Source organism: Scyliorhinus canicula, chromosome 8, assembly GCF_902713615.1.
Source record: "Scyliorhinus canicula chromosome 8, sScyCan1.1, whole genome shotgun sequence".
Classification (NCBI taxonomy): domain Eukaryota; kingdom Metazoa; phylum Chordata; class Chondrichthyes; order Carcharhiniformes; family Scyliorhinidae; genus Scyliorhinus; species Scyliorhinus canicula.
In genome coordinates this window covers 160,959,468-160,983,924 of record NC_052153.1, presented here as the reverse complement: position 1 = coordinate 160,983,924, position 24,457 = coordinate 160,959,468, and the positions used below count along the sequence as shown (strand labels likewise).

Here is a 24,457-nt window from a genome sequence, read left to right as displayed (position 1 = left end):
GCGCCGGAATGTGGCGACTAGGGGCTTTTCACAGTAACTTCATTGAAGCCTACTCGTGACAATAAGCGATTTTCATTTCATTTTATCACTGGTCACTGTCACAGTGCTGTGTGTGGGATCTTGCTGTGCGCAAACTGCACTTCCGGCATTACAACAATAACTGCATTTCAAAAGTACCTCATTGGCTGTAAAGCACTTTGAAACATAAATGCAAGGCTTATTCTTAAATAAGAAGGGGAAAAGGGGGACAGTACACCACGATCTTGAAAGACGATTGTTCTTTTAAGGATGGGCGTTTTGTTTTGAAACGAGACACTGAACACATAGTTGATTAAAAAGAGTTGAATAACACCACCCTTGCAGTGTGTTAACTCTTTCAGGTATATCTAAAGAAATATAGATCTAAAATATGTACATGAACTCTTTTGGGCCAGACAACTATAAAACAGCAGTAAGTTTGAGAGTGCATGTGATTTATGAGGAAGAGGGGAGTTGGAAGGTCTCTGCAGTGTGAAGGAGGGTGAGTGTGTCCTGGGCTGACACACGGTTAGCGCAGCGCTGGTGAATGCTGGCCTCGCTGCATTAGCGGCAGCGACTGCGCTGCAACTGTGCCAGACGGAGGCGACTGGTTCCGGCTCAACCACGGTGGGGACATGGCGTCGCCCATGGAGCTGATGTGCTGGGGAGGAGACTGGGGTTTGCCCTCCGTTCACACCGACTCTCTCATCGTATTGGTAAAAACAAAACACACATACAGAATGTACGAGCGAGCGCCCGTGGAAGTCTCGGCTGTTCTATTTATTAATAGTGGGGCGCGCAGGGGGCTTCTTTGGCTGGAGGCTGTAGCTAAATCTAAATTGTTTACTGCCGACGTTGATTGTGAACAAAAGAAAAACCGGATGCATAACCTCTCACAGAAAGAGTAAATTAATAAAGCGTCGCCTTGATGAAGCTGCCGCCTATGTGTGTTTTCTGCAGCCAGGGCCGCGTAACCTGTCACTCAAGGTCAGCCTGCCTCCATCTCCTGTGACCCTGGGGGGGGGGGGGGGGCTGGGCATTTGTACAATCTTTTGCATTCTGCAGTCACTGTAATGAAACCTAATCCGGATCTGGCGCATTAGTTAAAGTGGGGGACATTTTGGAGTTTGGGATATGTAACTTGACTGTAAGTTGCACTATCTCACTGTGGGGTAGAGTTGCTTGTGAGGCAAGCTTAAGTGAGGCGCTGAGGGAAGCAGTGGGAGTGACAATCTTCTACACTTAGGGAGAGTATGACCTCTTTCACAGGTATAAGGATCGATTTGTGATTGTTAGATTACTGCAGAATATGTTGAATCCAAAATGAGTGGCTGCCACAGAGGAATAAATTCTGGACTGGTTGTTTGCTTTGTTTTATTGGGTTTTGGAGATTAGAGCAGGTTTGGAACTTTCTGTCACAGAGGGTGAAGTATTACAGGGCAATCCTGTCATTTCTATCTTCAGGAAACTGGAGGCCAGAACTCTTTTGTGTTGTCCCAATGCGCACCGAGTCCTATTCGTCATTCACTCCTGTACTCAGCTGATATTTTGATTTGGAAAAACCCTATACAACATCATTTGAGTGGGTACTAATGTTTTAGTTACCTTCGTCATTTGCCTGGTCCCAAAAATGAATTTTTCTAAATTAGCGTATAGTTTATCCAAAAAATGTTGTTGCAAAACAAGTTCCCATTTTACTGAAAATGACAAGAAGCATTTTCTTTTCGTAGCCACGTAGAATGGCTTGTGTTACAAGATAGGGGTGGCACACTGCCGCCGCAAAGCGGCAGGACCCAGGTTCAATTCCGGCTTTGGATGACTGGAGTCTGCACGTTCTCCCTGTGTCTGCGTGGGTTTCCCCCGGATGCTCCGGTTTCCTTCCATAGTCTAATGATGTGCAAGTTAGGTCGATTGGCCACGATAAATTGCCCTTGAGTGTCCAAAAGTTAGGAGGGGTTACAGGGATAGGGCGGGGGGAGTGGGCCTAGGTAGGGTGTACTGTAGGAGGGTTGGTGCAGACTTGATGGGCCGAATGGTCTCCTGCACTGTAGAGATTCTATAGTCAGGTGATGAGGCTCAGGTATGTCAGCTGAAGTTTCACATTCCCCATTTACAATATTGTTTTAACATCAGAATGGGTAACTGCAGCTGACATTCTGTGTGAGAAGTAGAGATCCATCAGATGGTTTGATTCATTTTGTGGGGAAGGCATCTGTCATACATATGGGTAGTCTAGACACTTGATTTGAACGGCTGTTTGATTTGAAATGTAGGAATCCATTTTTATTTTACTGCATGTTACACTCTGCTTCTTTTATCCTAACTTGCACAAGTCCTGCTGGCCCATCACTCCTGTGCTTGCTGACCTCTGTTGGTTCTTGGTCTGGCAATGTCTACATGACTTTGTCCCTTTCTATCACTGTAACGTCCTCCAGCTCTACAACCTACTGAGATCTCAGCATTCCTCCAGTTCTGGCCTCTTGTGCACCCCCAGTATCCTTTGCTGCAGCAATGGCAGCCATCTCAGCAGAGGCCCTAAGTTCTGAAACTCCTTCCCTAAAGCTGTCTATGTCTTTACCTGTTCTCTTCCTTAAAACTTCCCTCTGTGGTCAAGCTTTTGGTCACCTATCCTAATATCCCTCCATGCAGTTCGGTGTCAGATTGAATTTGTTTAAAGCCCCAGTGATACACCTTGGAATGCTTTGCTACTAAAGGTGATATATAAAAGCAAGTTGTTGTTTTAGTGTGTAATTCATACAGCCCTTCCCAATATGGAATCATAAAACAGTAACACATGAGAGCTTCATAACATTCACAGTGCAAAACTGCTGTAACCTGGCAGATTTATCTGACCTGAATAATGGTGCCTGGTAAGTAGCCCAGAAGAGATTACTGGCTGAAAGTCATATTTGGGGCAGGGTTTATTTTTAGCATATCTTCACACACAGGCACACAGTTTTTCCTTTTGGGGAATAGTGGGGAAAGGATTCCCAAGCTGATTATTAGCCCGTTGAACCTCTTTATGAACATTTGTTCCGTGACCAACAGGTCCTGGTGTTGGACTTGAACCCGTAGCTTCTGGTCCAGAGATAAAGGTGCTACTACATTGCCACAAGACCTCCTTTGGGGAAGAATAGAAACAACTTCATTCTGTATCCAACACCTTTCGAGTGTCAAGTGGGTGCATGAAACCGGCAGTGGATGCAAAGATTTAGACATAATGAAGGTCCTCACTTGGCTGAGTGGAAAATTCAACTCTTGGACACTTTGAAAAAGAAAAATGAAAGTGGCATTTCCCCGCAAACAATGTACATCTCTAACGTTTTCTTTTCCACTGCAGGCATATGCCAAATTTTCACGGGCTGCTCTGAAAGTGCACTTTATTAATAATCCATGGAAGACACCTACAGGTACCATTTTAAAATATGTTTAAATTGTGAGAGCTTTTAGTATTAAATTGAGTACCAATATTGTCATTAGGATCCCAGTAATGTATATTGGTAGCTTTGAGAATTTTTTAATATTATGCCCTGTCCGTTTGAATTTTACACATCGTCTGCAGTATATATTTATTCCTTACACGTTTATATTGGAAGATGATTTTGAGTTCTATCACATTTAAGGTGAAGTAATCATTGGAATAATGTGAGGTGATTAATTTAGAATATCATGTGCAAGACATGAATGCACTTTTCTCCATAGTTTATTGATAGAAATGTGCTAAAGATGCATAATGACAATATAATACAGAAAGTCCTTTCAGATTCTGCACTTTTTTCATTCGCGATTGAGAAAATTATTTCCTAAAAATGCCACAGAAGAAAATAAAAAAAATGCAGGATTTTATTATATATTCCAGAAGTCAAATATATCAAAGCAAACTAAAAAACAAAAATGTGCTTTTTTTTTAATATTGCATTTAATAGGTATTTTGAATGATTTTTTGGGATTTTGATTCAACATATGATGATTGTGGATAAAAATGAGCAGGATCCTTTGTAGGTTTGTATATCTACATTACACAGTACACAGGTTCTCTGATTGCTATTGTTTTAACACAGGTGGCCTTCCATTGTAAACAGTGTATAGAATAACGCTGACCGTAAAAATGTAGATCGTGAGGCGGAGGGGGGTGACATAAATTGGCCACTGCTTTATAATTTTTCATTCAAAAAGAGGATCTTCATTTGGGCCAACCCGGTTATTTTTTAATATAAGTAAAGCAAGTACATAAAGTTGCCATAGTCCCAGAAGACCACGATGTATGTGCTTTCGCCTTTGAGGGGAAGAGGTGACTGGTGCTGATTTAACCTGAGGAGCACCACACCTCAGTCGAGGGGCAAGACTGAGAAGGCGGGGCCTTCATGAGTAACCTCAGCCGGTAAATGAGTTGAACCTGTGCTTTTGGCCTCGCTCTGCAATATGAGCCAGCCACCCAGCCAACTGAGCCAAATCGGCCTGAGCTATATCTAGCCAATGATCATAGAATTTACAGTGCAGAAGGAAGCCATTCAGCCCATCAAGTCTGCACCAGCCCTTGGAAAGAGCACCCTACTGAAGCCCACACCCCCACCCTATCCCCGTAACCCAAGGCTCAAGTGATGGGCTCAAGTCGCTCCAGATCGGCTCCCATATGGGCCTCAAACACTGAGCTTAAATCAAGTCAGCAGTGAAACTGTAGATTTAATCTGATACCAAGCTGCGATTGTATGTCCCTCCCCTTGACTGATTGTAAATTAGCCAGAGAAGAAGCTGAAAATCCCAGAATAAGCAAATAAAAGATACAATTCATAACCAGTAATATATTCCTCACACTTCTGCCTTAAAATTCGCCCAGATTTTCCTTCGCTTTGATTATAGCAAGTGAACAAGAGCATCGTGAATGTAATTATTTATGTGATTGGGGATGGCATTGCTTAGTGATGTATGAAGTGATTTATTTGGGTATTATTGTTCATGGGTGACTAAACTTTGGATCGTCCCAGTGTAGATTATAAAGTTTTTAGTTATTAGTCTAGTCCATGAGGATTTTTAAAATGTGGAACAGGCCATTGATGTCCAACAAGCCTTTCAATTTGTAGTTTAATTAATTATTTCCTACTGATTCCAAAACTGTTTCAATTAACTTGTGAATCTATTCAAATAATTTCTTCAATGACCTTCCATGGTCATTTATTTAATGGGTATCTTGTTCCTTGCATGAATAAAGTCCACCTGACTTCCTTTCTTACTTTTGATTTCTAACTTTCAACCTGTGGTTGAACCCCACAACAGCATTTTGCCTGGAATAACATCAACATAATTTCCCTTCAAAAGATGTACCGGGTTTTTCATATGACGAGGTTCCCGATCCTGCCTCTTGAAGACTCTGCGGCAACAGATCCTCACTGATAAAGACTGTCCCACAGCCATTTAATGTTTCACGGTGAATTAATTGGCTGGAGTTGGGACTTTCACTCCTCTCTTAGGAGGAAATCCCACCTCCGAGATCTAATTAGCCAGAAGCTCTCTAGCCTGAGCAGCTCCAGAAGCTCCAGTGTACAGGACTGGGACGACAACCAGATCCTGGCATTCAGGACCAGTTCAGTGTGAGAGTCTCAGGGTGGGTGTGGAGAGGAAGTGAGACTTGGCAGGGTTGCGGGGAGGGGACAGGATGTTGAAAGGAGGCCAATGATGGACACCTATTCCCGCTCAAGGCCTGAGCAGGGTCGCTTTCCAGGCCTCCCCATGCTGCTGAACCTCTCCTGCCAGTCTGAATATTGAGGCCGGGTGGCAAATGGTCCTTAAGTGGTCATTAATTGTCCACTTACGGTCATTTTTCTATTCATTCATGGGATGTTAGGCATCACTGCTAAGGCATCCATCCATAATCACCTTTGAGGGCATTGAAGAGTCAACCACATTGCTGTGGATCTCGAGTTACATGTAGGCCAGACCAGGTAAATATGGCAGATTTCCTTCTCTAATTAAGCAGATTTCTTTTTATGACAATCGCTGATAATTTCATGGCACCATTACTGAGGCTGGGATTTGAACCTGTGTCCCCAGAACATTTGCCTGGGGGGTCTGGATTTCTAGCCCAGTGACATTGCCACAACGCCACTGTCTCAGCCTATTGAGGCAAGGGTAGGGTACGGGATGGTGATGGTAGGGCTCTCCTAGGTGTAAAATTGTGGAGAGACTGAGACGGATGGGAGGGCAGTAGGAAGGTCATCTGAAGAATTAGACAGCCTCACCCCTCCCCAATCCACTGGTGGACAACGTAAAATTCTACCCGTCAAAAATTTGTTAAACCAGTTACTGCCACAGTTTAGGGAAATATCAGGTTTTATCCCTAATCTGTACTAAATGAGTTAATATCAGCCAGGGCTGATCAAACAATACAATTGGTCTTAATGTCTCTAAATTACGGAGAGGAATTACATTGGCCAAGTTCCCAGTCCTGGTTGCTGACCACTGTAGCTGTGAGCATGAATTGACTTTAGTCTAATAGTCTTCCTACACCCACCATATAGATACACACACGCACACCCCGACCAGAGAGCTCTGCATTACATCTTCTTTTGAGAATCTTCAGGGGTTTTGCTAACGCTGCAGGACGATGTATGCCACACACATGGTAACGTCCTATTTGTGAAAATCGGTTTCTAATGTGATTTTCTCTCCATACAGGAGACATTCCAGTACTAACTTCAGATAACACAAATGTTGTGCAACCTGAAAATATTCTGAATTTCCTGAGGAAACGGGTATGTTTGTTGCATCGTACTAATGAAATGAAAGTCAATACTTGCAGAATATTTGTAAAGGTGCATGTTGGATTTTGCTCTTGTGAGGCATCCGTAAGGCATTTTGTAGCCTTATTAGAGTGCATCACAAGAAACACAATGCATTGTTATTACTGATTTTCATGAACCTTTCAGTCTAACATCTCATGTAGCTCTTGTAACGGGTACACAACTAAATCTTAGATTATATCTGAGATGTGTACGCCAGCTCCAAGGGTTTGTAAGGATGGATGATAGTCACTGAACCCATTTAGCTTAAAAGGAACAATGATACATTTGCATTACAATGGGTTCTTTCATGACCTCAGGATGTCCCAATGTACTTTCAGCTATGAGCTACTTGTAGTGTGTGTTGTCCATTATAAAGTAGGAACAGTGACTGTAAGATTCCCAAACAGCAAGTGATCATAACTAGATATTGTTTGTAATAATGACCGTGCTCTAGCAGCCCTGTTAGCCACAGCCGCTAATCCCGTAACGGCTGCTAAATCTTGGGAACTGACAAAATCAGGACATGCGCTGGTGAGATCTCAATTGGAGATCATACCCACCCTCCACACCATAACATCCCCCCCCCCCCCCCCCACCCCCCCTCCGATTTTCAAAAACAAAAATTAGTTATGATAACCACATTGGGGCACACAGAGTTATGGCCCCCATATGGTGCGGGGTTTGTTAGGGGTGGGGGGCGCGGGGCTTGTTAGGGGGGGGGTTGTGATTGCATTGTGGTGGGGAGTGCGGGGTTTGTTAGGGGGGGTGTTGTGATTGCATTGAGGTGGGGGGCGCGGGGCTTGTTAGGGGGGGTTGTGATTGCATTGTGGTGGGGAGTGTGGGGTTTGTTAGGGGGGTGTTGTGATTGCATTGGGGTGGGGGCACGGGGCTTGTTAGGGGGGGTTGTGATTGCATTGTGGTGGGGAGTGCGGGGTTTGTTAGGGGGGGTGTTGTGATTGCATTGAGGTGGGGGGTGCGGGGCTTGTTGGGGGGGTTGTGATTGCATTGGGGTGGGGGGTGTGGGGCTTGTTGGGGGGGGGGTTGTGATTGCATTGGGGTGGGGAGTGTGGGGTTTGTTAAGGGGGTTGTGATTGCATTGGGGTGGGGGGTGCGGAGCTTGTTAGGGGGGTTGTGATTGCAGTGGGGTTGGAGAGACCAGTGCATGTGAAGAGGGGTGGGCGTTGCCAGCTGGAATGCCGGTGAGGGGGTGGGTGGTGGGGGGCAGTGGCGATATCTTTGAAGTGGGGAGTGCCCTGATGCCGGTGTAAGTTGTCATTGTTGAAATAGTACTGTGGAACTTTTACACTCAACTGAGAGGGCAAATAGGGCCTCAGTTCATTATAACATTGAAATGTAACATCTCTGACCCACATGGAAATGTCCAGAGCGAGACTTGAATTTATAACCTTCTGACTCAAAGGGAAGATGCTACCACTAAGCCATTCTTGTGTGAGGCAAAGGTTATCTACAGTCACCAATCCTAATTGACATCTTTTTTTAAATAACTTTTTCTGAGTTACAAAGCCAGAGCTCAGACTGGTCAGGGGCGAACCCCTAATCCAGCTCCTTGCCTGCTCCAAAAACCAATTCAAATTCAAATTGAATCCAATTCATGGTTCCCACTAGAGAGACATACCAGATCTGAGCCAAAAGGCAGAGCAGATACTACACTTGATCTTAGCCAAAAATGCCGAGAAGCGATCCTAATTGATATCTTTAATGATGTCATGGACTAACCTGTAAAGTATGGTTTTTGAACTTTCTGTTCTAGGTATTTTATGGGTATTGTAATGCTCATTTTCACATGATACTATAATTGGCAGAATCACCTTGGCACCTGTTGTGATGTAGCCACATCTTTGCCATCTTAATCAGTGGGCCTATCAGGGCATATAAAGCGGTGGTGGACAATTATACAACTCGCTGGAGGAGGAGGAGGCTCCACAAATACCCCATCCTCAATGATGGAGGAGTCCAGCACACATATGCAAAAGACAAGGCTGAGGCATTCGCAATAGAACTGCCGAGTGGATGATCCATCTCCGTCTCCTCCGGGGGTCCCCAGTACCACAGACGTCAGTCTTCAGCCAATCCGATTTACCCCACGTGATATCAAGAAATGGCTTAAGGCACTGGATACTGCAAAGGCTATGGGCCCTGACAATATCCCGGCAATAGTACTGAAGACGTGCTCCAGGACTTGCTGCACCCACAGCAGAATATATTTGGAGGTGGTGCGATCCTTTTTTTAAAAAACATTTTGTTGAAGGCATTTTCAATATATACATAACCAAGAAGAACAAAAGCCAACCGTGACAACAGGAAACAAACCCCTCCCTCCCATGAACAAAGAAAAAGACCTACCACCCCCCCCCCCTCTCCATTCCCTCCACAGATTGACCCCCCACTTCACTCCCGTTAACTAGCCAACCAACTAGCATGCTGGCCCCCACTCTCCCTCCACCTTCTCCCCCCCCCCCCCCCCCCCCCCCCCAGCTGCCCTTGTCCCTCAGTTCCCCCAAAACAGTAAAACACACTTACTCACTCTGCACCCAGACTCATTAAGCCACCCGGCACACAGACCGAAGTTCCCCACATTAACATCTCCCCAAGTTTAAAAAAAAATTTAGAGTACCCAATTAATTTTTTCCAATTAAGGGGCAATTTAGCATGGCCAATCCACCTAGCCTGCACATCTTTGGGTTGTGTGGGCGAAACCCACGCAAACACGGGGAGAATGTGCAAACTCCACACGGACAGTGACACACCTCCTCTGGCTCTCTGCCACGAGCACCATCTCGGCCTCCGATGAGCTAGTCGGTCCTCATGCTCTCCCACTGCCTCCTCTACCTTCTGGTGTGTCAGACCCTGCACTTCCAGCCTCTACTCCACTCTCTCAATAGTTCCCCAAAGCGGCTCCACCACCTTCACCAGGTCCTCTGGAACTTTGCCTTCAAAAAGTCCACCAGCTGCTAAGTAGACCATTGGGCTGGCAACGGCACCGCAGAACCCTGCCACCATTTTTTCCTCTGTTGCATCTCGAATAATCTCTCTGCCAAGCTGCTGCCTCTTACTCGTTACGCTCCTCGTCTGGGAAGCCGTAAGTGTCTGAACACGACTATTTCTCAGTACTCACGCACCTCACACCAGCAAAACACCCTTAAATCGCGTGAAAAGGACCAAGCAATTCCAACTTGAGCGGGAGCCATCAAATGTGCGACCATTCACTCCATGACCGCCACCGGAAGTCCCTGGAGGTGGTGAGATTCTGCCCAATATTTCAGTGGGGGGGGGATGATCGGAGAAGAACCTTTTAGCCTTTCTCCCCCTTTTTCGATAAATGGCAAATTAAATTCAATATTTTGAAATGATGTGGCTCATTTCGGTAGGAGCAATAATGAGGCCACTTATTCGTTGGAAATTAAGTTAAATGGGCTAATGTTTGAAAGTGATGTGAGAATGCAGATGCATAAGTCGCTAACCATAGCAATATAAATTGATCGTGATTAGAGAGTGCAAACTGTTCACTTGTATTCAAATCTAGAAGATTCGAATTCAAAAATGGAGAGGTATTAAATCTATATAGAACCTTGGTTAGACCACACTTGAATACTGTGAATGATCTGGCCCCCATACTACAGAAAGAATGTCGAAGAACAAGAGGAGGTGCAGAGAAGATTTACAAGAATCCCAAGAATGGAAAGCATCACTATCCGGAAATTTCTCTCTGAACACCACACCTGTTGGAGGTCTTTAAAATGATGAAGGAGTTTTGATACAGTGGATGTGGGCAAACCGTTTCCGCCTATAATATAAGATCAAATAAAGAATTTAGGTGCAGTTCTTTTACACGGAAGGTGGACGTAGGGAGCTCATTATCACGTGGACTGGTTGAAACAGATTCTGGCACTTATAAGGGGAGATTTGATGCACGTGTGAGGGAGAAGGGAATTAAGGAATATTGGAGTATGGTCAAAGGAGGCCTGTGTGGAGCATAAACGTACAGAGCAATGTTGTAGACACTATACAATTATTTCTAATGGAACAAAACCTATGAACAAAATGTTATTTCTCATTTTGTTCTTATAAGCATGTGACCTAGATACTGGGCAATTGAGAAGTACATTGAGTCATAATTGTGCTAGGTGTAAAGCATAAATGAGAATACTACAGGTGCTGGATGTTAAGAAGGCATGTGACTATCTGTAAAATATATTGACCAGGAGGGTAATGGATAGGAGGGCCCAGAGCAGTGTGATTATTGAGCACAAACAGCATTATATATGGCACAAAGTAGGTTCCAAAATGCCTGAATTAAAACCCCAAGTTATTTGTTCAACAATTAATTTACTTAATTTGCTTAATTTGACAGAAGTACGATGCAGACTATGAATTATCAGCTAAAGAAGGAGCTGACACGCTGGCATTTATTGCACTGATAGAGGAGAAGCTGCGTCCTGCATTGGTAAATAATCCAACCAGTATATTCTCCGCTGGCATTCTTCAATTTGTCTCTCTGTAAAGTTATGATTCTTTATTTTGAGCCCTGTTAAAATTTTTAACTATTCTTTCCCCCATCTGGTGCCCCGCCCCGCCAAAATAAACCTGCATCTTTGCATCTTCGGCTGGAAATCCGTGTGTCAAACCTTTATTGATAATAATAATAATTAATCTTTATTGTCACAAGTAAGCTTGTATTGCAATGCAGTTACTGCAAAAATCCCCTAGTCACCACATTCCGGCGCCTGTTCGGGTACACAGAGGGGAGAATTCAGAATTTCCAAATTACCTAACAGCACGTCTTTTGGGACTAGTGGGAGGAAACCGGAGCACCCGGAGGAAACCCACGCAGACACGGGGAGAACGTGCAGACTCTGCACAGACAGTGACCCAGCCAGGAATCGAACCTGGGACACTGGTATACCTCTTCATTCACCTGAGGATGGAGCAGTGCTCTGAAAGCTAGTGTTTGAAACAAACATGTTGGACTTTAACCTGGTGTTGTAAGACTTCTTACATTGATTATTATAACATGGCTAAGATATAATGAGTGAACATAAACAATATTACCACGCTGTATAAAACCGCTGCACCGGATCAAAGCAGCTTAAAGATTTGAATCAAACCTATCCTCATCCACTTTCACACCTTGGTCATCCACCAGGATAATTATAGAAATACAGAGACCCACATATCCAGCTCAAGTCAAATTCTGGAGGGGTTTGTTGGGGGGTGGCTGGTGATGACCTATTCTTTTGCCTCAGATTAATATATTGTACATGCAAACACAGGGCATGGAGATATTAGGAATCAACATCCCTAAACGTAAGATGCTTAGAACACTTGGAGGAGTGACAGAAGCCACTGGACCTGAGAAGGTACCTAGGTGATTCTGCATTATAGAATAGAATAGAATCTTTTCACAGAATCCCTTCAGTGGAGAAAGGAGGCCATTTGGCCCATAGAATCTGCACTGACCCTCTGAGGCAGCACCCCACCCAGGCCCACGTCCCCGCCTTATCTCCATACCCCCACCTAAACTTTTGGACACTAAGGAGCAATATATCATGTCAAATCTACCTAACCTGCACTCCTTTAGACTGTTGGAGGAAACCCATGCAGACACTAGGAGAAGGTGCAAACTCTACACAGTCACCCAAGGCCGGAATCGAACCCGGGTCCCTGGAACTGTGAGGCAATGGTACTAACCACTGCCACCCACAAATCAGATGCACTTCAATAAAAATTACATTTAAAAAAATTTTCTGACTTCTCCACTAATTAATTGTTGCGAGTATTTTTAAATGATCATTGATTTTTAAAATTTCTTTTAAAAAAATTTTTAGAGTACCCAATTATTTTTTTTTCAATTAATGAGCAATTTATATTGGCCAATCCACCTATCCTGCACATCTTTGGGCTGTGAGGGTAAGACCCACGTAGACACGGAGCAAATGTGCAAACTCCACATGGACAGCGACCCAGGGCCCCGGGATTGAACCCGGATCCACGTCGCTGTGAGGCAGCAGTGCTAACCACTGGGCCCGTGCCACCCCTGAAATGCTTTCTCCATGTACTATGAATAGGACAAGATTAAGTAGGCCAGTAGTTATATGAATACTTCAACCTGATCAAATTCTGGGATAATTTGATTTATGGTTGAAGATATTTTCTGGAGGATTGGTTCACTGTGCAACCCAGGGTTATCATGGTGGTGCCAGTTTATCGTGCAAGTTTGACTTTAGTGTTTTGTACAAGAAATTGCAGATAAATAGTGTTTTATGGCCTTTCTGTACAGCTGCATACTTTCTGGGTTGATATTGAGAATTACTGCAATCTGACCCGACCATGGTTTGCTTCAAGAATCCCCTTCCCACTGAACTTCTACTTACCAGGGCAGATGTCAAGATCGGCAATGAATCAGATTGTTCTGACCAAAGGAGAACCACCTTTCTACAACCTTAAGGAGGTAGAAGCACAGGTAAGGGAGCTTTTTAAAAGGGAAAAATATATAAAACAATTTAATATAAGTTAATACAAGTTAAAGTTGAAATACCTATCCGTTTAAATTTGATTTCTTATCGGAAGACATTTATTTTGTCTTCCCTTCCCAAGATTTTATTACTAAAATCTGAAAATTTTTTTTTTTTTTAATTTAGATTACCCAATTATTTTTTCTATTAAGGGGCAATTTAGCGTGGCCAATCCAACTACTCTGCACATTTTTGGGTTGTGGGGGTGAAACCCACGCAGACACGGGGAGAATGTGCAAACTCCACACGGACAGTGACCCAGAGCTGGGATCGAACCTGGGACCTCAGTGCCGTGAGGCGGTTGTGCTAACCACTAGGCCACTGTGCTGCCCTCTAAAATCTGAAATATGATGCACTGTTGGCAATAGGGATGTTCAGTGAACATGTACATCTACTTCATTATTAAATATGAATTTCAGCTGTCTGTAAACCAATATAATTTAATCAATTTAAACTGTCCGAAGTATATAAAACCAATTAAAGAGCCAATAACAGCCAAGACCCTTGTTCTTTTTAAGTCAGCTGTGGAATGGGTCCATCCAAATTAAAATCAGGTGTTGCGAATATCTGATTTTGTGGGCTGGATTTTACGGGGGTGAGGTGGGTTGCTCTCCCCACCCTGGAAGGAAATTCGGCTGATCCAGCAAAGAGGAACTTGCCTTGCCCATAATAAACTGATTGGTTGACAGCTCTAGTTGCGCCAGCAGTGCCAGAGCTCAGTAATGGGCACTGCTGAGGATTCGGGCAGGACCGGGAAGAAGGGAAGAGGAATGCCAGAGCCTGGTAAATCCAGAGTTTTTGGGCAGCTAAGGAAAGGTGAAGGGGCCTGGTTTTAGAGGCCAGGCATGATCGAATGAATGTGGTGGATTTGGGGGGGTAGAGGTGTAAAACTTTAGGGGGAAGGGGTGCCCCGATGCAGATGAAGCACTCCCAAAAGGATGTACCTCCCTTCCTTTCCGAATTTCATGATTTTTCAGATGAGAACTGCAAACAATAACAATATCTGTTATAATTTATATGAAAAATAGTTCAGAGGTCACATGGCTAAGGAGTGCATCTTGAAAGGAAAAGATCCCTCCTCAATGCTGAATAAATTGGTGGTAAGGATAAAGTAGCTGTAATCACAGATGAGCATAGGCTCCTGAGGGGGATCCAGTTGACTGGTGGTGGTGTAACCTGAAGGTTACCGCATCTCAGGCAAGGGCGAGAAGGCGAGGCCTTTATGAATAACCTTAACTAGTACGGGAATTGAATGTGTGCTGTTGGCCTTGCTCTGCATCACAAACCAACTGTTCAGCCAACTGAGCTAAACCAGCTCCCTACAATTGGCATCAGTGTCTGTGATAGGGAGGGGAGGATGCATTGGCTCAATTAATCATGATAACTATCTATTGACCACTGTGGGTACAGCGTGCTTATGGGGAGAGGATTGGTTTGATCATAATCCCTTTGCATGAGAATATTCTGTCAATTCTCCCTATCTACAGTTGAACATAAACATATAGCAGCATGCAACTTATTTCAGGCAGCAAGACACTGCTCTGTGAAGTACCTCATTACTATCCTGTACCATTCTGATTTTCAGTTGATATATGTTTAAGAATTAACTGTGTAACTGGCTCAATTATGATTTCTGTGGCACGTTTCGAACAGATTTACAGAGATGCCAAGGAATGTCTGAACCTTCTATCCTACAAATTGGGAGAATCAAATTTCTTCTTTGGGAAAATGTGAGTATTGATGGCGAAGATATGACCTAATTGGTGTCTAACTTTGGTGAGGCCACAGCTGGAGTACTGTGTGCAATACTGCCCGCAACACTATCGGAAGGATGTGATTGCACTAGAGGGGGTGCAGAGGAGATTCACCAAGATGTTGCCTGGGATGGAACATTGAAGTTATGAAGAGAGGTTGTAAAGGCTTAGTTTGTTTTCTCTGGAGCAGAGAAGACTGAGGGGCGATGTGATCAAGGTGCTCAAGAATATGAGTGGCATGGACAGGGTAGATCGCGAGCAGGAGTTGGTATCCCTGTTGAACCCGGAGGAGATCATGAAATGCAGAGCATGAAATGCTCTGGGACAAGACGGATTCCCTGTTGAATTCTATAAGAAATTTGTCCATTGTGGTTAGATATGTTTAACAATTCCATATCTTGGGAGGATATTGCCGGGCATACTGGCATCGATCTCATTGATTTTGAAGAAGGATAAGGATCCAACAGAGTGTGGGCCGTACCGTCCCATCTCGTTATTGAATGCAGACGCTAAGCTGTTGGCGAGAAGTTCTGGCAATGCGTTTGGAGCCCTGTCTCCCAAGGGTGACATCGGGGGAACAGACTAGTTTTATTAAGCTATCGGCCAACATACGGCAATTACCTAATATTATTTTGACCCCCCCCCTCAAGACCTGAGCCAGAGGTGATTATTTCAGTGGACGCTTAAAAAGCATTTGATAGGGTGGAATGTGGGTGTCTGTTCCAGATTATTTGGGTCTAAATTTATATCCTGGTCTGTCTTTATACAGAACCCTCAACGCGAGTGTTCATACAAATGCCCTGAATATTTACAGTTGGAATATTTACAGTTGAATAGAGGTACGAGGCAGAGTTGTCCAATGCCCCCCCCCCCCTTGTTTGCCTTGGCAATTGAGCCTGTGGCCATAGCATTGAGGGAATAGAGAGGGAGGGAGGGAGCATATGGTGTCCTTGCATGCAGATGATCTGCTGTTATATATAACAGATCATCTCGCCAATATAGAGGGGATAATGAAGCTACTTAGGGTTTTGGCCCCTTCTCCGGGTATAAGTTGAATCTGGACAAAAGCAAATACTTTCGGTGAACTCCCCCAGGAGGGGAGCCGATATGGAGACATTGCCATTTCTTTTTTTAAAATAAATTTAGAGTACCCAATTATTTTTTTCCAATTAAGGGGCAATTTAGCGTGGCCAATCCACCTAACCAGCACATCTTTGGTTTGTGGGGGTGAAACCCACAGGGATGCACAATTTCCCCTCCGTCGCCCGACAAAATCAAGCCGCCACATCTTGTCGGGCGGCGGTGGAGAAATGCGGAACCGCGCATGCTCGGGTTCCGTCAATGGCGTGATGACATCACCCGCGCATGCGCGGGTTGGAGCCGGCCGCACGTCATCTTGGTGCGCTGCCTTAACCACGGTCGTTAAGGCTGCGACACCGTGATTCCCGGGGTCCCGCTCCTGGTCCCGCTCCTAGCCCCGATGGGGGGGGGGGGGGGAGAATCGGGTCCCGGGAACGGGCGTGAAGGCTGCCGTGAAACACGGGCAGTTTCACGGCAGCCTTTACGACTCTCCGCATTTGCGGAGAATCTCGCCCATTGTCTTTTCACTAGGCGAGGTCTGGCTTTCATTATCTGGGAATCCGGTGGCCCATGACTGGGCCTCACTGCATAGACTCAACTTTACTGTCCTTGTGAATGGGGTTAGGTCTGACTTGAAGAAGTGAACAGCCTCCCTTTGCCTTTGGCAGGCAGGGTCCAGTCTGTAAAAATTAATGTCCTCCCAATGTTTTTAGTTTTGTTTTAGGGCCTCTCGTTTTCCTTCCAAAATCATTCTTTGTGAAGGTTAATAAAACCTTCACAAAGAATGATTTTGGAAGGAAAACGTGGGCAAGGAAATGTTCTTGGGAGAGGCAGTCGGAGGCTTAGCGCTGCCTATTTTGTTATTTTTTTTTATTGGACTGTGAACATTGAAAAAGTATGGGGGAGGGTTAAGGATCCAGATTCCGTGCACGAAATGGAAGCGACGCTTGTAGAGATACTAGATGAGGGCTGTGGTTACGGCTCCGCTTCCGTCTCTCCTCGGAAGTTTCCCATGGCAGGTTGATGGAAAAAGTGAAGTCGTATGGGGTTCAGGGTGTACTAGCTAGATGGATAAAGAACTGGCTGGGCAACAGGAGACAGAGAGTAGTGGTGGAAGGGAGTGTCTCAAAATGGAGAAGGGTGACTAGTGGTGTTCCACAGGGATCCATGTCGGACCACTGTTGTTTGTGATATGCATAAACGATCTGGAGGAAGGTATAGGTGGTCTGATTAGCAGGTTTGCAGATGATACTAAGATTGGTGGAGTTGCAGATAGTGAGGAGGACTGTCACAGAATACAGCAAAATATAGATAGATTGGAGAGTTGGGCAGAGAAATGGCAGATGGAGTTCAATCCAGGCAAAGGCGAGGTGATGCATTTTGGAAGATCTAATTCAAGAGCGGACTATATGCTCAATGGAAGAGTCCTGGGGAAAATTGATGTACAGAGAGATCTGGGAGTTCAGGTCCATTGTACCCTGAAGGTGGCAACGCAGGTTGATAGAGTGGTCAAGAAGGCATACAGCATGTTTGCCTTCATCGGACGGGGTATTGAGTACAAGAGTAGGCAGGTCATGTTACAGTTGTATAGGATTTTGGTTCGGCCACATTTGGAATACTGCGTGTAGTTCTGGTCGGCACATTACCAGAAGGATGTGGATGCTTTAGAGAGGGTGCAGAGGAGGTTCACCAGGATGTTGCCTGGTATGGAGGGTGCTAGCTATGAAGAAAGATTGAGTAGATTAGGATTGTTTTCGTTGGAAAGACGGAGGTTGAGGGGGGACCTGATTGAGGTCTACAAAATTATGAGAGGTATGGACAGGGTGGATAGCAACAAGCTTTTTTCAAGAGTGGGGGTGTCAATTACAAGGGGTCACGATTTCAAGGTGAGAGGCGGAAAGTTTAAGGGAGATATGCGTGGAAAGTTTTTTACGCAGAGGGTGGTGGGTGCCTGGAACGTTTTGCCAGCGGAGGTGGTAGAGGCAGGAATGATAGCATCATTTAAAATGCATCTAGACAGATATATGAACGGGCGGGGAACAGAGGGAAGTAGACCTTGGAAAATAGGGGACAGGTTTAGATAAAGGATATGGAATGGCGCAGGCTGGGCGGGCCGAAGGGCCTGTTCCTGTGCTGTAATTTTCTTTGTTCTTTGTTGAAATGGAAGAGTATTTTTTAAAGCAAAACAATGTTTATTCTATGAACTCAAGTTAACCTTTTTAAAACATACAGTGAACATCTTAGTAACCATTAATTCAAATACAACCCCCAAAGAATACAACACTAAGTAATCCTTAAGCTGTCCTTTTAACATCGATAAGACTTTAAAAAAACTTTTAACAGAAGCACATCCGGTTAAAGTTACTACTGAGAGCAGTTATTAGTTTTAAATCACCAAAGGATCGATTTACATTCTTTAGATTACAGAGAGAGACTCTAATACACCTTATGGCTGTGACTGCAGCTATCCAGCTCTGAAAACCAAAGTAAAACACACCCTGCAGCAAACAGCCTAAAACGCAAGTAAAAAGCTGACAGACAGCCCAGTTCCACCCATTCTCTGACATCACTGCAGTAATGAACACTCATGTCTTAAAGGTACTCTCACTACAGATACTTACATACACTCCCATTTATAAACACCCATTTCTTAAAGGTACTCTCACATGGCATACGTTTTGCTTTTCCGGTTGGGAAGGAGGGTAAGTTTGGAATCATATTTGTTCTGTACTGTGGTTTTTACCATGTTATAATGAAACATTTTCTCAATAAGAATATTTATTGTAAAAATATTTCAAAGACCAGTCAACTACAAAGCAATTGTTTATATCCACTGTTCAAGGATTTGTTAAATTACATTTGTGTATGCTTTTGTGTGGTGCAAAAACTAAAATAGAACAGAAAATGCCAGAAATTCGCAGTTGTGCAGGCAGTATCTATTGAGAGTGAATCTGAATTGGGTAAATTGTCTTTCAAACAAAGATTATTTTTGCCAGTATTTTCGGTATATAAAAAGAATTTGGGACACTCGAATGACAAAACTGTTTGACTTCTGTATTTTGTTTCATGTAATTATGAGCCAGCTAGAGTTGGCATGAAGGGTATCTTTCCCTGCACAATTTCCAAAGGTAGGTTGGAAAATGAATCTGTGTCTGGATGTTTTATCCGGATGCTGATTAAACTGTATGTAACCGAGCCATGAACAGATCTTCCGAATGAAGTCACGTGTAAGCACCCATACTTGGCCGCCTTCTGTAAATCAGTACACAGTATTGTGTCTTTAATCACAGATAGACATAGAATTTACAGTGCAGGAGGAAGTAATTCTGCCCATCGAGTCAACACCCCACTTCAGCCCACAGCTCTGTCCCATACCCGTAACACAGCAACCCCACCCAACCTCTTTGGACACTAAGGGGCAATTTAGTATGGCCAATCCACCTAACCAGCACGTCTTTGGATGATTACTTTGATGATTTCATTGATTTGACTTCAGATGGCTTTGGACAGTTTAAGTACTGGGAAATTTTCATTGGTTCTGGCAAATGATCTGGGGCGGAAAAATGACCAAGCGTTGTTTTGGGGGAGAAAGCAAGTGCGATTCCTGCCGGTTCAGCAGTTGCAAAGCTGACTGTGATCTTTTCAATAAATGAACCCACACATGAAACCTGCTGGGCTGGAGTCCCAGGCATCTGATTTGCCCGACTTGGGCGTCAGCTGGGCGCTGCTAAAAAGGGGGAGCTGCATTTAATTACTCCCTCTGCACTCGCTCCCAGTCAAGCCAGGCGGATGCCAACACGGAGACCTGCTCCTCACTCCCTGGAAGGAAATGTGAACAGGCTTCTAGATGCCATGGAGGAGAGGCGGGGCACCCTGTACCCTTGTATGGGTAGGACACCCCAAAGTAAGGTGACTAACCCCGCCTGTGATGCGGTGGCAGCTGCAGTCAGTTCCAGCAGCCTTACCAGGAGAACCGGCATCCAACACGGAAAGAGAATGAATGAAGGCCTATGAGCTGCAAGGGTGAGTTCCCAGCTGTCTCCTCCTGGCATCAGTCCTGTCTGTCATCCCTGGAATGTCGCCATTATTCCACTCGCTGCCACCTCGCACCCTCCCAGCACCCAACCTCCCAGCATCTTCCTCTGAACCCCACCTAACTCCTCATCACAACCCCTACTTATCTAGGCACGGTGCCCACACATGTCACTTGCTGTAGACCCCTGACCTGCCAGGCGTCTGGCTCACAGTGACCTCTTTTTGACCTCACAGGAGAAGATAGCCAAGAGTAAAAGGGAGAGGGAGAAGATGGGTGGCGGAATGCCTGAGTTATGACTCCTAACCCCTACGAGCAAAGGGCAATGGAGATAACAAGGAAGGGCCTGGAGCAAGCCATGCCTGACTGTGAGCTTGGCCAATGCCAGACCTGTCTCAAGTGAGTTGTCAGTTATCCAGATCCTCGTCCTCCCCATTTACAGAACCCATGCCCCTTGAATTGCGAGATCTCTATCTGATGAGGCCTGGACAGCACCCCACTCAACCCTCAACAGCATCTCTCACAATCCACTAGTGCAGAGACGCACACCCCAGTGGGCGATCTTAACCCATAGGCTTCAGGGTAACTATCTGGTGAACACCACATAGCTGCTGTTGCAAATCTGGTGGAGGCAGGAACGCCTCAGGGATCAGGCAGTTGGAGGTCAACTGGATCCCAGGATGCAGCTGGCCCCCAACCAGATGCCGAGCCTCTGGAAAAGGCAGAGTCGGGATATCCAGGAAGGGTTGTCAGTGATACTCTTGCAACTGCAAGGCTGATTGGAGAGGTCCCAAAGCCTTCAGCCACAGGTCACGTTGCCTGCATTGTGTGACAGCCAGGCCAACACTACAAGGATGGCAACCGCAGTGAAAAGCCTGGGGCAGGATATCGAAGTCATGAGTGGTAGAGTCCAAGGCATGGCCCAGTCTCTGAGGACAATGAGAGGGCCTTGAAAGCATGACACAGTTACAGAGGGCCATTGCTGAGGGGCTTCAGAGCTTGTTCCAGACACAGAGGACCATGGCTGAGGGATTCAACGCCAGGTGTAGATAATAGTGGACCTCCCGGACTGGCAGTGCCAGGTGACCAGAGGCTTCTGGCGCTTACTCCAGCTGACCTCCATCCCAAGGTCGACAGGCTTTCTAATACCCTCTTCCTGACATGAGCAGATCTCAGAGACAGTGGGCAGAGCAGGGTGACACATTATGTACACATTATGTATTAGCGAGAAGCAGCACAGTTTTGTGATGGGGAGGTCATGTCTCACTAATTTGATAGAGTTTTTCGAGGAGATCACAACGATGATTGATGCAGTAGGCAGTGGATGTTGTCTATATGGACTTCAGTAAGGCCTTTGACAAGGTCCCTCATGGCAGACTGGTACAAAAGGTGAAGTCACACGGAATCAGACGTGAGCTGGCAAGATGGATACAGAACTGGCTAGGTCATAGAAGGCAGAGAGTAGCAATGGAAGGATGCTTTTCTGATTGGAGGGCTGTGACTAAGTGGTGTTCCGCAGGGATCAGTGCTGGGATCTTTGCTGTTCGTAGTATATATAAATGATTTGGAGGAAAATGTAACTGGTCTGATTAGTAAGTTTGCAGACGACACAAAGGTTGATGGAATTGCGGATTGCGATGAGGACTGTCAGAGGATACCGCAGGATTTAGATCGTTTGGAGACTTGGGGGGAGAGATGGCAGATGGAGTTTAATCCGGACAAATGTGAGGTAATGCATTTTGGAAGGTCGAATACAGGTAGGGAATATACAGTGAATGGTAGAACCTTCAAGAGTATTGACAGTCCGAGATACCTAGGTGTACAGGTCCACAAGTCACTGAAAGGGGAAACACAGGTGGAGAAGGTAGTCAAAAAGGCATAAAGCATGCTTGCCTTCATTGGCCGGGGCATTGAGTATAAAAATTGGCAAGTCATGTTGCAGCTGTATAGAATCTTAGTTAGGCCACACTTGGGAGTTTAGTGTTCACTTCTGGTCATCACACTACCAGAAGGATGTTGAGGCTTTAGAGAGGGTGCAAAAGAGATTTACCAGGATGTTGCCTGGTATGGAGGGCATTAACTATGAGGAGAGGTTGAATAAACTCGGTTTGTTCTCACTGGAACGATGGAGGTTGAGGGGCGACCTGATAGAGGTCTACAAAATTATGAGGGGCATAGACAGAGTGGATAGTCAGAGGCTTTTCCCCAGGGTAGAGGGGTCAATTACTAGGGGGCATAGGTTTAAGGTGTGTGGGGCATGTTTAGAGGAGATGTACGAGGCAAGTTTTTTTACACAGAGGGTAGTGGGTGCCTTGAACTCGCTGCTGGAGGAGGTGGTGGAAGCAGGGACGGTAGTGACATTTAAGGGGCATCTTGACAAATACATGAATAGGATGGGAATAGAGGGATATGGACCCAGGAAGTGCAGAAGATTTTAGTTTAGACGGGCAGCCTGGTCGGCACAGACTTGGAGGGCCGAAGGGCCTGTTCCTGTGCTGTACTGCTCTTTGTTCTTTTGACACGGCTACACCAGTGACACCAGGAAGTCGGCTGGGTCCCTTCAGAAGACGCCCGCTAAGGACATCTCAGGCTACAGGACAAGGAAGGCAGCAGGCTGCCTCCATTTCTGATGTGCATCCTGGGGTACCACCTAGATGTAGCGGTAAGCCTCGTAAGATTATGAAATTTTAGGATCACAGATTGGGTACAGGTGAAGTCAGACACCGTTAGTAAGGGAGTAGTAATGTAGCTTAAAGAATTTCACACCTCAATGCCTCTGTCTTTGACCCCTATCCCGCAGAGAGGGGAAAGCTTCCCAAGTGGTCCTCCTGCAGACCATCTCAGCAGTCCCAACAGTTAGACACCATGAGATCCACAGTAACAGGCATCCTGGAATCACTGCTTCTTCACTCACTGAATCCTTGGTCTTGTCCCTTTTCCCCCCTTGGATCAGTGGGACAAAGGAATGTACCTCCGACCCTCACTCAGACATGATCCCGGGGGTCCGTGTGCATTCAGTAGACAGACAGGAGTCAGACATAAACTGAACCGGACAGCTTACCTCCAAGTGAGTTGTCATCACCCTCTGGCCTTGACAAGCGATCACCCACACTGCCAATCCAGGCCCATCATCCTGGTATGATGTCAAAAGACCTTTGTTTGGGGGGGTCCTCCCTAGTCCTCTTGGCCTGCCACACAGTGGCTGTCGCAGGTCCTCCATACTCCGGGTCCTCCTTGGGCTTGTCCTCCACTCACTCCTGGTCCTCATCTACGTCAGAGCTGCACCAGGTTATGGAGGGTACAGCTGACCATGACAGTGTGGGAGGCCCATCGGAGGCTGTACTGAAGAGCACCACCAGAGCAGTCCAGGCAGCAGAATTGCAGCTTCAGCAGCCCTATGCCTTGCTCAATTATTGACCAGGTGGCACTGTGAGCCTCGTTATAACAGGACCGCACCTCGGTCTCGGGCCTCCGCACTGCTGCCATCAGCCACGACCATAATGGGTAGCCCTTGTCCCCCACGGGCCATCCCGGCAGCCTGGAGTGGTCCTCGAAGATCCCAGGGATCTGCGATTGCCCCAGTATGTAGCTATTGCGCAGGCTTCCTGGGTAGCATGCGTACATACACGTGATTTTGAGGCGGTTGTCGCACACGAGTTCGACATTGAGGGAGTGGAACCTCTTTTGGTTGATGAAAGGCACTCCCTGATATCATGGTGCACTTAAGGTGATGCGTGCCGTCAATGGCCCCCTGGACCTGAGGCATCCCAGCGATGGCGGTGAATCCTGCAGCCCGGGCATCTTGGTGGGCCTGGCCCGGAAATATAGAGCATCTGTCATCTCTCGGATGCACTTGTGGGCTGAAGATTGAGAAATGCTACACACGTCCCTGCTCAAACTCTGAAATGACCCAGTAATTATAATGTTCAGGGCTGCCATGAGCTTCCCGGCCACTGGGAGCAGTTTCCTTCTCCTCCACGAGGTGCCAGGTCCACAGCGGTCTGGCAAATGTTCAGCACTGTTTGGTCAACCGATGTCTCTGTCGGCACATGATGTCCGACAGCTCGTTGAGGACATCGGGGCCCTGTACACACAGGGTCTCCTTCTCCACTGTCTTCTGTCCCCCCCCCCCCTCCTCAGCCTGACGGGCAGCCAGGACCTGAGCCTGACTGGCGAACAGCCTCTTGTTCTGCCGCAGGTTCCAGCCTGGGTTGACCTTGTTTGACCCAGCGACGTCTGTCCGCCCCTGGGCATTAATCA

General features: G+C 45.9%; 1 protein-coding gene and 1 non-coding gene across 7 annotated transcripts in view; one reads left to right on the top strand and one right to left on the bottom strand.

Annotated features, from left to right (window-relative positions):
• The first annotated feature begins 503 nt into the window (after window positions 1–503).
• mtx3 (metaxin 3) overlaps window positions 504–24,457 on the top strand; it is a 41,284-nt gene continuing 17,330 nt past the window's right edge. For 3 of the 6 annotated variants that reach the window (XM_038805572.1, XM_038805571.1, XM_038805573.1), the window contains exons 1-6: window positions 505–734; window positions 3,359–3,428; window positions 6,691–6,767; window positions 11,170–11,262; window positions 13,096–13,278; window positions 14,984–15,060. In XM_038805572.1, the coding sequence (XP_038661500.1) occupies window positions 654–734; window positions 3,359–3,428; window positions 6,691–6,767; window positions 11,170–11,262; window positions 13,096–13,278; window positions 14,984–15,060 (581 nt within the window). In that variant the 5' untranslated portion in view covers window positions 505–653. Of the gene's footprint in view, window positions 735–3,358; window positions 3,429–6,690; window positions 6,768–11,169; window positions 11,263–13,095; window positions 13,279–14,983; window positions 15,061–24,457 lie in introns of all 6 variants that reach the window. The other 3 variants (XM_038805570.1, XM_038805575.1, XM_038805574.1) reach the window with 3 other exon arrangements.
• Window positions 8,300–8,499, bottom strand: LOC119970815. Its single transcript, XR_005461682.1, has one exon. It is a non-coding gene; the product is annotated as a U2 spliceosomal RNA (small nuclear RNA).